Source organism: Schistocerca nitens, chromosome 6, assembly GCF_023898315.1.
Source record: "Schistocerca nitens isolate TAMUIC-IGC-003100 chromosome 6, iqSchNite1.1, whole genome shotgun sequence".
Lineage (NCBI taxonomy): Eukaryota > Metazoa > Arthropoda > Insecta > Orthoptera > Acrididae > Schistocerca > Schistocerca nitens.
This window is the reverse complement of record NC_064619.1, coordinates 659,570,483-659,583,988: the sequence shown is the minus strand read 5'-3', so window position 1 is coordinate 659,583,988 and position 13,506 is coordinate 659,570,483. Positions and strand designations below refer to the sequence as shown.

General features: G+C 43.0%; 1 protein-coding gene across 1 annotated transcript in view; it reads left to right on the top strand.

Moving 5' to 3' along the window:
- LOC126262605 (methyl farnesoate epoxidase-like) overlaps nt 1-13,506 on the top strand; it is a 159,900-nt gene that overhangs the window by 119,539 nt on the left and 26,855 nt on the right. Inside the window, exon 5 of the mRNA XM_049959356.1 lies at nt 6,891-7,136. Within this exon, the coding sequence (XP_049815313.1) occupies nt 6,891-7,136 (246 nt within the window). The remainder of the gene's footprint in view (nt 1-6,890; nt 7,137-13,506) is intronic.

Sequence of the window (13,506 nt, the reverse complement as noted above, 5' to 3'; positions counted from 1 at the left end):
CGCCTACAGAGGTGGCACCCTCTGCGTCCATGGATCTTGCTTACGCTCTCTACCTAACGTTACTTGCAGCGCCATCCATCACATCAGGCGGTGAACTCCAAGAACTATTTCTCCGTGTTTTTTTCTTTGTCAAGTGCAAGTCTCCATGCATTGCTAAATCCATAGCTGGTGTCGCTATTGAAGTTGTTTTCGCAAAGTCTAATTTCATCACAGAGTCCCAATAGTTTGTAGCGTGAGCAAGTATTCTCATTTGTTCAAACAAAATGTTGAGCTTATTTAACAGGCTGTGATCTGTCTGTCTTCAGATTCCCGAATCCTGCTGTTCCCTAAACCCAACTAACGCCCCTCTGACACCTCTTCCTATCGTCCCATCTGCCTCACCTCCACGTTCAGTAAGGTCTTCGAGTCCATCCTCTCTCACCGTATTCATCACTACCTTATCCAGTACCACCTCCTTCACCTTACCCAGTGTGACATCCGGCCCTCCATCTCAGCTCCTTAACCTTACCAATCTTCTTTCCCTACAACTTCTGTCGCTCGGCTATCTTTGTTTCCCTCAACCTCCAGAATGCCTATGACAGTGTCTAGCATCCCGGGCTCCTCTTTAAACTCCAGACCTATGCTCTACCCATCAGTTTCGTCCATCTCATTGCTTCCTTCCTCTCCCATAGTCCCTCCTATGTCACTGTCCACAATACCAACTACCGTACTTTCTATCCCCCTTCCAGCGTTCCCCAAGGATCCATCATTTCCCTTCACCTCTGTCTCCTGTATACTGCAGATATGCCCAAACCTCCCCCGCCAGTTCACCTCCTACAATTTGCTGACGAGACCGCCTTCCTGGCCCTTTATCCTACCCTTCAATGGTCCCAACTTACCCTTCAAACCCACCTCGACCAGTGCACCACCTGGTGCTACCAGTGGCTCCTTCGCATCAACCATTCCAAGACACAGCAATGGTCATAGGTCATACCACCCACTCCTTCCAGCTCCATGATTTTTACCTCACCATTTATGGTCATCCTACCCACTTCACTCCTACCCAGAAATACCTTGGCCTCACCCTTGACCATCACCTCACCTGGACTCCCCATCTCTTTACGATCTAACACAAAGCCCACAATAGACTCCGCCTCCTGAAACCTGTCCGGCTGAACATGGGGACTGCATCCTTCCACTGTCCTTCACACCTAAAAAGCCTTGATCCACCCCATCCTTCGTTATGCCAGCATCACTTGGATTTCCACTCCTCCCTGATTCCATAAAGCCCTCCAAGTCCTAGAATGCAATGCACTCCGGCTCGCCTTCCATATCTGCCTTCTGTCCCCCACACAGATCCTCTATGACCTCATCCCCTTCCCACATCTTCTTCTTTTCCTTGAACACATCCGCACCCTGTACATTGTACACTGATTAGATCCTCCACACCCTCTGGTGTCTTCTATCCTCTCTAACCCCAGACCATTGCTGCACCTTTTCCATTGTGTCCCGCCCTCTCTCCATTTCCACACCCTCCACCTCCTTTCCCAACCCAACTTCCAGCACCTATCCCTCCTGGATGATCAGCTTCATCCTGATTACCCCTCCTACTAACTGTAACCCCACTTTTCCCCCTCCTACTCCTCAGGGCTCCCTCTTCTCTTCTCCTGAGCGATTTTCCTCCCTGCTACACCCCCTCCCTTCCTTTACTCCCCTTCTGTGTCTCTGCACTCCCTCCTGACTTGCCTTCCCTCTTCATCTCCCAACCTGTGCGGGTCCTGCCTCGTGGTGCGCCACCCGACACCCCATCTTTTCTTTTCCTCCCACCCCCTCCAGCTCCCTACCCTCTTTTTCCCCCTTCTCAGGCTTCCTCTCCCTCAGCATGTCCCTCCCGGAAGTTTTTATTCTTCGTGTGTGTTCCATTGCTTACAGTAGTTTGTTGAGTGTCTCTTGTTCTGTGTGTTTTTATACTGTGGCCAACTTTTTTCTTGTGAATGTGACTCCAGTGTGTTTTAAGTGCCCCATGGCTCGCCAACTGTGTTCTTTTAACTTTATGTCAACTTTTTTTTAACTGTCTCCCAATGAATGTCCCCGTGTCAATGTATATTTTGATTCCCATTGTCTCCACTTAATGTGTTTTTATGTCCCCCTTTCTCTGCTTTTTTACGTTTAGTTTCCTCTTTTTATTTCATTGTAATGTCACTCAGCTGAAAAGGAGCGGATTATGCCGCTGCCAGCCCTCCTCTGCCCATATGGGGTAGGGGAATGAAATCACAAGAAAGAAAAAAGAGTCTGCCTACAGATCAATAATAATTGTGGCTCCACTCATCTTGTTCATTTCTTTCCTGAATTTGCCGTCACCATAGACCCTTTCCTTTAAAAGGGAGCCATGATCTACCACAACTTACTGCAAATTGTAAAAGCACACCTACCTGTCCACACTGCAAAGGCTGATATTTTCTTAAACAGTGCCCTAACCTAGCATCCTCTCCTACCTGTAACACCGGCAATGACTCTGACCCCACCTACTCTAAGCAATGCAAAGGTAAGCCACAACCTACCAGACCTGAGCTCACTTTCCCTGTCGCTATCTCATTGATAGCCCAATTCACCTCAAAAATTTCCTCTGGCTAAGTCCCTCTGCTGAAGATGTTATCAAATTCATTACAGTTGTCCTCCAAAACATTCATCCATTCCAACATCCACACACTCACCAACAAATCTCCTTTGCTGCCTGCTCCATCTTCCATCTCAATACTCAAGCTACCTACTCTCACAACCTGGTCTATTTCGTGTTCACCTGCCTCGACACCCTTGTCTGAACCTCTTTGGACCTTGTCCACACACACCAATCTTATCCCTTATGATGGTGCGACAGCACTACAAAATCCGCTCCCTCCCCAACGATAAACATTTTTAATGCATACCCTATCCCAACAAAAAGTCCATGCATTTCTCCTTAATGAAACTTTCCACCAACTCTTTCACAACATCCAAACCTCTCCCTGTATCTCCCACCAGACAGATAACCCACTTCCTCTGGCCAGCAGCAGAGTTTCAGTTGGCCACTACGAGAACAGCACTGTTCAGGCATGATCCTTAACAATACTCCCACTGAACACTTTATTTTTCCCTCTTTTTCCAAACGCTTACCATTACCTTGCCACCATCTATATCCGACCTAATCATTCCATCCCCTGTGACTTCCTTCCTCACCCATATAGATTGCATTTCTTCCACCTATATTATTGCCACAGACTTCAACATCCAACACCCCTGCAGGACTCTAGCGGTGGCATCAATTTACCACCTCCCTGCAAGGTGACATTGTTCCCATCCCACACCAGCGAGCGACCTAAAACAGTTGCTGAAATCCAAGGAATTCCACACAGTGAGAAAGAAGTGGCAAAAGAAATATTAGCGTTCCTACTGGGTGAGTCGTGGAATGTGTGCTGTCGAATTTGCTCGACTGTCTGGACAATGTGCATGAGGAGGACAATGATATGATACGTGCTTCACAAGTGAAAGTGATATTGAAATAGGTGTCATGGCATGTAGTTCATCATCCTTCTTGGAGAGGGAGCCACAAATCCCATCGCTAGTAAAACATAGTAAAGGATAATAGTTGTTCAAGGAGCGAGTACTAAACAATTACAAGGGGTACCCAAAAATTGGGAAATTTGTCGTAACGTCTTTATTTCTCAATATTTTTACAATCCACTGACCCAACACACTTCTTCAAATGATCCTTCCATTGTTCGAAACAGTTTTTAAATTCACTTATTGTGATGTTCTTTATGCCTTCCAGCGATTCCTGTTTTACCTCTTCCACAGTCACAAAACGCTTTCCTTTCATATCGCTTTTGAGTCTGGGGAACAAAACGAAATCACAAGAGGCTAGATCCAGTGAGTAGGGGAGATAGACAATCGGTGTCACACCGTTTTTGATCAAAAACTGCGTTACGGAGAGGTTGGTGTGGGTCGGTGCATTGTCATGATGGAAGAACCAGTTGCCGTTGCGCCACAGATCTGCCCTTTTCTTCCGGATACTCTACTTTAATCTTTTCAAAACCTCCAAGTAGTACTCCTGGTTGACAGTTTGACCTGGGGGAACGAACTCCGCCTGCACAATACCTCTGCAATCAAAGAAGTAAATGAGCATTGTCTTGATGTTTGAGTTCACTTGGCGAGCTTTTTTGGAAAGAGGAGACCCCCTTGTCTCCCACTGGCTTGACTGCTGCTTTGTTTCGGGGTCGCATCCGTAGCACGACGATACATCACCAGTAATCACCCTGGAAAAAAAATTCAGGGTCCTCTTTGAGCTGATTTTGGAGCTCAAAACATGCCTGAAGTCGATGCTTCCTTTGCTCATCTGTGAGAAGGTGAGGGACAAATTTGGCTGAAACCCTTCTCATGTTCAAATCTTAGGGTAAACTCCTCTTAATTGAACTCTGTGATATTTCAGACATCTCACAGAGTTGATCAATGATCCAGCGACGGTCTACACGAACGAGGGCATTGATTTTGTCGACGTTTTCGTCACTCTTGACGTTAGGGGCGCCCAAAATGGGATTAGTCTTCAATTGACATTTCTCCATCTTTTCCGCGGCCGATTTCCCTACAGGAAACAAATTCACAGCCGCGCGTCCCTCACGACAATCTGAAATCACGATTTCGCCGAAATGGAAAAAGTTGTTTTACTAAAAAAAGCTCTCACTGACGAACCGATGCACTCACAGCGACACAACTTCGCACACTGACTCAAGATGGCGTGACCGTAACCGACACTTGGTCGAACAATGGGTTTCCCCACTCTCCCTCCCCACCGCAGCCCAATACCTGTTATTCTCGCGTCCCCCCCCCCCCTCTCGTACGTACGTGGAAGATCATCTGAAGTATAGCAGAAAAATAATTGCTAACAGATTTCAGATAAATCCGCAGTAATGTGACCGTGTTGGGCATAACAAAAGTTACGAATATTCAGTGGAGGACAAGGCGGACTTGTTACAAAAAACTGGTGCTTGCACGTTTCAACGACGCTCGACACAGTTCACAGGATGTGCACGATAGTGAACGGCTGCGTTACATATGCCAAATTGCGCGTGACATAGATTACAGTGATTTCAAGGGAAGCAGTGGATGCTTGCCTAACTTCAAACAGTGCTACAGAATTGGAAAACATAAGACAACTAAATTTTAAACAAAGTGTCAGTTTCGTGCACTAACGGCCTTTCCGCAGTGATAACATCGGTTCCCGTCAGATCACCAAAGTTAAGCATTTCCAGGCTGGACTAGCACTTGGATGGGTAACCATCCGGTCTGCCGAGCGCTGTTGGCAAGCGGGGTGCACTCAGCCCTTGTGAGGCAAACTGAGGAGCTACTTGACTGAGAAGTAGCGGCTCCGGTCTCGCAAACTGACATACGGCCGGGAGAGCAGTGTGCTGACCACATGCCCCTTCATATGCGCATCCAGTGACGCCTGTGGGCTGAGCATGACACGGCGGCTGGTCGTTACCGTTGGGCCGTCCAAGGCCTGTTCGGACGGAGTTTGTTTTTGAGTCAGCTTGGTGCGAATTCGGCCCGAAAATTTGTAGATGAGATGAACAAATTTATTCCATAGCTCAGTAATGAACTTGTTATCCACTTCAACCAGCTGGGATTTGAAGAGGTAATGCATGTGAAAGGAACGTTGTAAATTAGAGGTACTGAGAAAACTGTATCAAGGTCAACTAACATCATTAGCGCATTTCGTATACAATTATGCCGACTGTTAATCTGTAAGGTAATTTGGCTGGAAAGTTATTTGTTGTGCTGTGACAAGTTGAAGGTGCTCTGCCACCAACAGTTCTTTCTCGTGTGCATTATCGTGCAAGGACAGTAGGGAATATTTATGTCACAGTGAGCAAGAGTGGCAAAATGGGCGTAAGAGAACTGATTTTGGCCAATAGCTGGTCAAAATAACGTGCTTTTACTTGATTGCTGAACTACATCTAAAACTCATACTCCTTTAGAGCAAACTACCCTTCTTGTAGAGTGTTTGACATTGCAATTCGTATAAACTAGAACCACTGGTCAAATTCAGCCTCTGGATGTTTGTTTTCTCCATACCTATACAACATATTATCTCACTATCTGCAGCCACACCTTATAGAATAGCCAGTTTTACGGTAAGCTCCTCGTCAGGTTATATCTCATTCGGTTGCATTCCATTAGTTCTCATCAGCCTGTTACACCAATATGATTCTATATGCATTCTTTAAGAGTAGATACCTGTACGGTTCGTAAATCTCAGGGAATTCGCCCACAATCTTGATGGTATGGATCTTCGTGATCACTGCTGCGTGCCATTTTTCATTCGGTGTTCATCGTGCAAGTTAATGGTTTGTTTTGAACATTTCCTAAATGCCGACAACGTCCATTTTGTGAAGTGTAATACATACATCCCATAGAAGGTTGATCCCTGCAGCACCTGGACTGTCGGCCGCGGTGGCTGTGTGGTTCTAGGCGCTGCAGTCCGGAACCGCGGGACTGCTACGGTCGCAGGTTCAACTCCTGCCTCGGGCATGGATGTGTGTGATGTCCTTAGGTTAGTTAGGTTTAAGTAGTTCTAAGTTCTAGGGGACTGATGACTTAAGATGTTAAGTCCCATAGCGCTCAGAGCCATTTCAGCACCTGGACTCTCATTTTCTGTCGACCTGTTGCACATGTTGAGTCATCAGCAGCTAATATTTTTCCTGTCACGACTGGTAACACAACATTTTCAAATGAGCCGTACTGAAGATTGAACTTGCGACCTCGCACTCAAATGGTTCCTTGTTCGGAGGACCGAGGGGACAACTGCTGTTTTAAAGGATTTTCACTGTCTCTAGCGAACAATATCTGCATTTTGGTGACTCTCTTGAACTTTTCAGGTAACTGAACTCTTCGGTATTCACATGGTGAACGTACTGTGGGCCGTGGCGGCTGGATCGCGCTTCGAGAGGCACGACGCGCGCCTGAAGAAGCTGCTGGAAGGCGTGAACGAAACGTTCCGGTCCGGCAATCCGACGGGCAGCATGCTGAGGCGGCTGCTGCCTTTCCTCACAAAGCTGGCGCCCGGCCTCACCGGCTACACCAGGGAGGTCGAGACCAGGACGGAGCTCCAGGACTTCATCCGGGTGAGCGGCTGCACTCGCGACAAGTCACTCTTTGAGCTAATTTTTACGTGGATGACTCGAGCAACCAAAAACGTCTGAAAAGACAACATTTCCGCTACCGACCGTACCTACTTCTTATTTCCCACGATTGGCCAGTTTCATATATTATTCCATTTTCCAGCGGTAGTAGGCATGCATCAGGACAAGCCACACACCAGCATATGGCGAGCAAATAAACACTATTTGATCAAAAAGTATCCGAACATCTATTAGTGAACGTTAACATGCGCCCCAGATTAACCAGAAAATTCGAGAAAAACTCGGGAATTTTTTCGTCCCGGAAAAACTTGGAAATTTTCTAGAATTTCGCGAATTTTTCGTTGTTTTAGTTTTCAGCTAAATTTCTGTAATTTTGGTTGGCAAGAACTGATACTCAATCAAAGAATTCTACTTTAGCCCGCCATCGCAGAATAACACTGCAGTAACGGAAGATAAACGAGAGAGTAACAGCAAACTAAAACTTTAGTTGCAAAGAAAATGTGTCATTTACAACATCAAAACACAGAGCATACATAAACATTTGCCGACATTTTGTCAAAGGCTTTAGGATAACATTGCAATAATAAAGCATAAACTAGAGAATAACACCAAAATGAACTAGAGTTGCAAAGAAAATGCGTCATTTACAGCAACAAAACACAGTGCACACCAAGCTTTGCCGACAGCAAAATATGTCAAAGGCTTTAGGACGAAGACTATGGAATACTTCGTTGCAAGAAACTTCTTTCGATGAGCGTGACGTCACAACTGCCGAGATTTCTAACAGCTCGCGAGAAAACATTGTGAATGGTGGTTTATAATGGTGCTACTCTGAAATATTCAGCTGTTGCGATTTAACCCTTTCAGACCTGGTGGTCACAATTGTGTACATAAAGTTTGTTCACTAATATTTTGCTGACAAGAAATGTCAGGTGCATCCAAACCCACTGTGCACATTTGTGTATGTTTCTTTTAGCCAGCAGCTGCTGCTCTCTTGTGAGCTGTCTGTAAAATATACTCTTTGGTGTTTTCTCTGAGGGGGAAGCAATTACTCGTTGACTTTATTGCTATATAGTCATATTGTGGGTATTGTTTATGAATGTTTTGTGTGGTTTCCTTCTTTTGGAAGCATTAGACGTTCTTTCAGTGGAATTTATCGGCAATTTCATTCAGTTCATATTTGTGTTATGTATCAGATAAGATTAATGTATACATTTGTGTACAACAGGTCCTTAATGGTGTAAAATAGGAAAAATGATCTAAAATGTGTCTCAGCTATATTTGCATGGCTGTGCTAGTTATGTGTGGTAATTTTTCCATTAATTTCAGTACTAGCAGCAAGGAGGAGAATAAGTGACTTGTACATATGATTTTATATTGCTGGCTTTTGACTTACAAATATGGATAAGGAATATCTTTCTGTGGAGAAATATTGGGACTTGATTATGGACATAATTGAAAATGGTGGCGTTTCTGACATTATTTTGAGTGGAGATGAGGATGGCAGTGTATCACTTATTGAAAGGCAAGCTCCACAAATAGTAAAATGTGTTGGAGCAAATAAAGTGGGCGTGAATGATGTGTGTAGGGACACCGTATCTGAAGATGAAGACGATGGAGAGGTGGTGGATGCTGAAATGAACTTTTTGCGCAATGAAAACAACCCAGAATTGAATAACCTGTGTGACAACATAATGGTGACACCTAAAGAATCCATAAAATGGAAACGAAAGCCTCTAAGTACCATTGCAGAAACATACAAAGCTCCAAATTTTGAAGAATCTCTCTTGTGTTCTCCAATGCAATACTTCAAAAGATATATAACAGATGGTTTGTTTACTAGCATGGCAGCACATACTCATATTTATGCATTACAACGAGACAAATCCTCATTCTAGCAGACAACTCCTCAGGCACTAGAGATGCTATTTGGTTTACATATATTGACTGGCACCTTGAAATTTCCCAGATTATGAATGTATTGGGATACAAGCCTGAAGGTAAATGTGTTTTGGGAAAACACGTCACGAGACAGATTTTTAGAATTATGAACAAATTTACACATGGTGAACAATCTGGAAAAGCCACTCGAAAATAAATATAAATTTTACAACATCAGGCCAATTTACTCAGCCATTCGAAAATGGTGCAGTGAACTTCCTATAGAAGAGAATGTTAGTGTCAGTGACGGAATTATTCCTTTCACTGGGAAGTTTTCTGTAAAGCAGTGTGTCAAGGGGAAACCAAGTCCATGGGGAATCAAAGTCTTCACGTAAAAGAGTGGAATAGTGCATGATTTCCTTTTGTATCAAGGTGCTACAACTGAACTAAATACCACATACTGTAAAAAATTTGGATTAGGTCCTGCTGTTGGTTTAGAATTTTCTGTTCCACTCTCAAAAGGTAAAGGTCATAAATTATACTTTGACAACTTCTTTTCACCTTATTATCTGTTTCAAGTTCAGAAATCTCAAGGCATCAATGCAGCAGGTACTCTCCATCAAGACAGATTTGGAAAGAACTTGCCTTTAATAATAATGAAACAAACCAGAGGTTACTGAAAAGAAATCACTAGTGCTGATGACATTACCGTGTGTAAGTGGTTAGACTATAGGTCAGTTGTATTGTGTTCAAACTTCGTTGGTAAAGGCTCAGTGGATGAAGCTGAGTGTTGGGACAAAAAAACACCATAAGTATGTGAAAGTAGAAAGGCCTGAAATATTGACAAGATATAACCATGCAATGGATGGTGTGGAACTATTTGATCAATAGATAAGCTATTACAGAGTTTTCATCAGATTTCAAAAATAGCCTTTCCGTATGATTTTTCATGCTGTTGACTTTGCCATTGTGCAAAGTTGGTTGGGATACAGACGAGATGCAGACACCTGTCTATCCCAAAGAAGAAGCAAATGGACCTTTTTTCCTTTCGTTTCAGGGTAGCAGATGGATTGATACTGTGCCAGAAGAAAGTGACTAATGAAGGACTGGCTTTAGACATGAGAGTCATAGCAAGAAAAAGAGAGAATTATGACCAACTACAAAGATACAGTTTGATTCCATTGACCATTTGCCTTTGCATGATGTAAGAGCTCCAAGTCGCTGCAAATTTCCAAAATGTACAGGGTGTTCTAGAATTCAGTGCAGAAAATGTAAAGCACATATATGTCTCCAAAAGCACAGAAATTTTTTTTGCAGTTTCATACGGAACCTTAAAATCATTGTTTTGACCATTGTTGTTTAAATAAGAACTGTAATTTGGAATTATTTTTATTGTTTCTTCTGTTTTAAAGTGAAATAAAGAGTTGCATACTTGATCCATAGTGTTAACCTCTGTAATGTATGACATGAAGCTCGAGACCCGATGAACACAATTGTGTACATTAAATATCTAGAAACCTAGAGCTCATATGAATTTTTTTCTTAGAAAAATGTTGTCAGGAGACTCACCTGAATGTAAAAATGATGTCAGATATTTTTTAAATAAGTAAATAAGGAATCAGGTCTGAAAGGGTTAAGCTGTGCTCTTAGGATCTTGCCTGGCCACACCCCCGGAAAAGACAGCAAAAAAATTTTTTCGACCAATAGTATATATGAAACAACTTTTCTTGCAGCTGTACTGAAAGTATATTAATTTCAACGATTAACTTTTCCTATTTATGTGTTTTCACTGCTTAACAGTGATGTTGCTATTGGCTCACTGCATCACTTGCCCTATGCTCAGAATATCTGCTATAATTTAGTGTCGAGATGATGTGACATGACTGGCAAAAGCCCATCTCGATTACAGTGCTTCGAAAGCTACCGTGCTGTATTTAGTGGAATTTGTATTTATACTTTCGCAGTTCGAAAATATGCAGTGTACATGTTGCTGCTCATCAAGTATGTTTTCAAAACACGTTGTTTTTTGTTAGGTTTCGTTTCCTAAAGTGGCAGGAAGTTCTACGGTGGTGTATAAAACCTTTGCCATTCAAAGGACTGATAAGCTTTGCAGACCTGAGGGAAATTATATTGTCACTCCAAGTGTATTTTCACTAGGGGTATGGTGTATTTTTAACCAGGAAACCTGGGAAAATTCGGAATCTTTTTTCTTGTCCGCATAACATTTTTGACAGCTTGAATTCTCCTGGAGACTATCTGAGGAATGGCATCGCATTCTTCCTCAAGCACTGAAACCAGAGGATGTAGTGATGTACGACACGGGTTTGAACTGAAGTCAAAGCTCTAATTCATCCAAAAAGTGTTCCATTGGCTTCCACAAAAAACCTAATCAAACTAACATGACAAGCGTGAGAAACTGGGGGTTTTTGTTTGGGGACAAACGCACGCCACTACACCGAACGACAAAAAACCCTAAAATAACAAGAGCACCCACACCCTTCACAAATTCCACTACACGCAAAAATCCACTGGAATCGATCACTTCCTTTGACCTATATAGGTCAACAGAAACAACCGATACCACACCATAAATCTCAAAAATTTCACCACCACCACAAAAAAAAAAAAAAAAAAACCCTAGATAATCAAAATTCGTATCGAACTCCTCCCTTGATCTATATAGGTCGACAGCAACTACTGATACCACACTGTAAATCTCAAAACTTTCACCACCACCACACTTTAAAAAAAAAAAAACACCTAGAAAATAAAAACTGCAATCGAACACTTCCCTTTACCTGTTATCCTTACGACATCTTCACAAATAGCCGTCCCTGGTCAGAGACGCCGGAACTTTAGTAAGTCTCAGTTCTTCACAACACACTGAACACTTCACAACTTCAGCCTACAGGCCAAATAGCTGAAGAAATTTTATTAGAGACAACGCACTGTCCTCCACCATTACTGACTACCAAAAACTGTTGACCTTATCAGTCATATCCATACCTACCAAAGACATAAACAATGGAATTTTCCAAAATTCACACACGATGAACAAAAAAAAACTACAATAACGTCGACATAACAAAAACAAAATCGTTAACTCACTGAAAAATATTCCGCTGAAAGCGCAGTCACCACCGATACCACACACTTGCAATGCTCCACGCAAGTGAACCCCATATGCCACATAACACACTACTCATAAACACACCACCAGAGAAGACCACCGACCCCAACAATACACCACCTATAAACACGCAACACATGCAAACTAAACCAAAAACATCACCTAACACACAACACATAAACACACCACCAGAGAGCACCACCGATCACATCAAAACGACACCTACAAACATGCCACTCTCACAAACTAAATTCTGCACCGTTGTGACATCACACACCACAACAGCCTTACGTCACGGGTCAAAGCCGATGGGTCGGATCGGGCGCTTCCGTAGACCCCCATTGCGTATAATGTTACTCATCACCCCAGATTCCTCATTTGCAGTCATCCGTTGTCCAGCGGCTTTGCTCTTTACCTCAAGTGTCACTTAACACTGACTACAGAAATGTGTGGCTTATGAGGACTGATTGATCACTGTACCCCAATCTTTTTAACTCCTTATCCACTGTAACTCTGCTAGCTGAACTTACAAGTTATTTCTTCCCCTAATTTCATGTGACTCTTTTATGACCACAATCCTTGACGGTCCCTGTCCGTTAGTACATGAGATCTGCCTGGTCTCGGTTTAGTTGTGGTTGTTCCTACACATTTCCTCTTGACAGTCACATCAGCAGTAGTCAGTATGGCAGCTTCAAATGGTTGAAATGTCCCTTATGTACTTGTTACTCAGGTGACATTCCATAACCAATCCATGTTAGAAGTCACTTAGTCTCCTGACTGACCTGTTCTGCCGTTACTGCTTCGTTCCTGAGAACATAGTACTCCACACCTCCTTTTGTACTAATGAGTCCACCTCTCTTGACATTTAGTGGTCGGGTCCACATTTCATAGGGATGTTCAGATATTTGTGGTTGGATAGTGTAAAACATACAACAAACAGTCAATTTTACACACATCACCTACTGGTCAAAAATGAGTGGGAAGAGACAATAATTACAATCGTCGACAGAAATTTTGTCATTTCAGAAATTTTCTACATCTCTGGTACTGCCTGATGGAAAGTAATCCATCAGAACGGCTTTTCCTGTCATTTCAAATTCAGTTTCCCAGAAGATCTATGCACCTCCGTCTCTATTTGCAACTTGACAGTTAACTGATTTAGTAAGTTTCTGTCTTGCAGGTTGCAATTAACATGACTGTGTTTTATTACAAAGAACATGTAACTTCATTTAACTTGATGTTGCAGTCGAGTTCATTATCAAAACTTGCCAACCTTTTACTGTAAAGTTGCTCCTTTACCTAGGTATGGTATCTCTTCTTTGTGTGTGTGAACAACTGAAT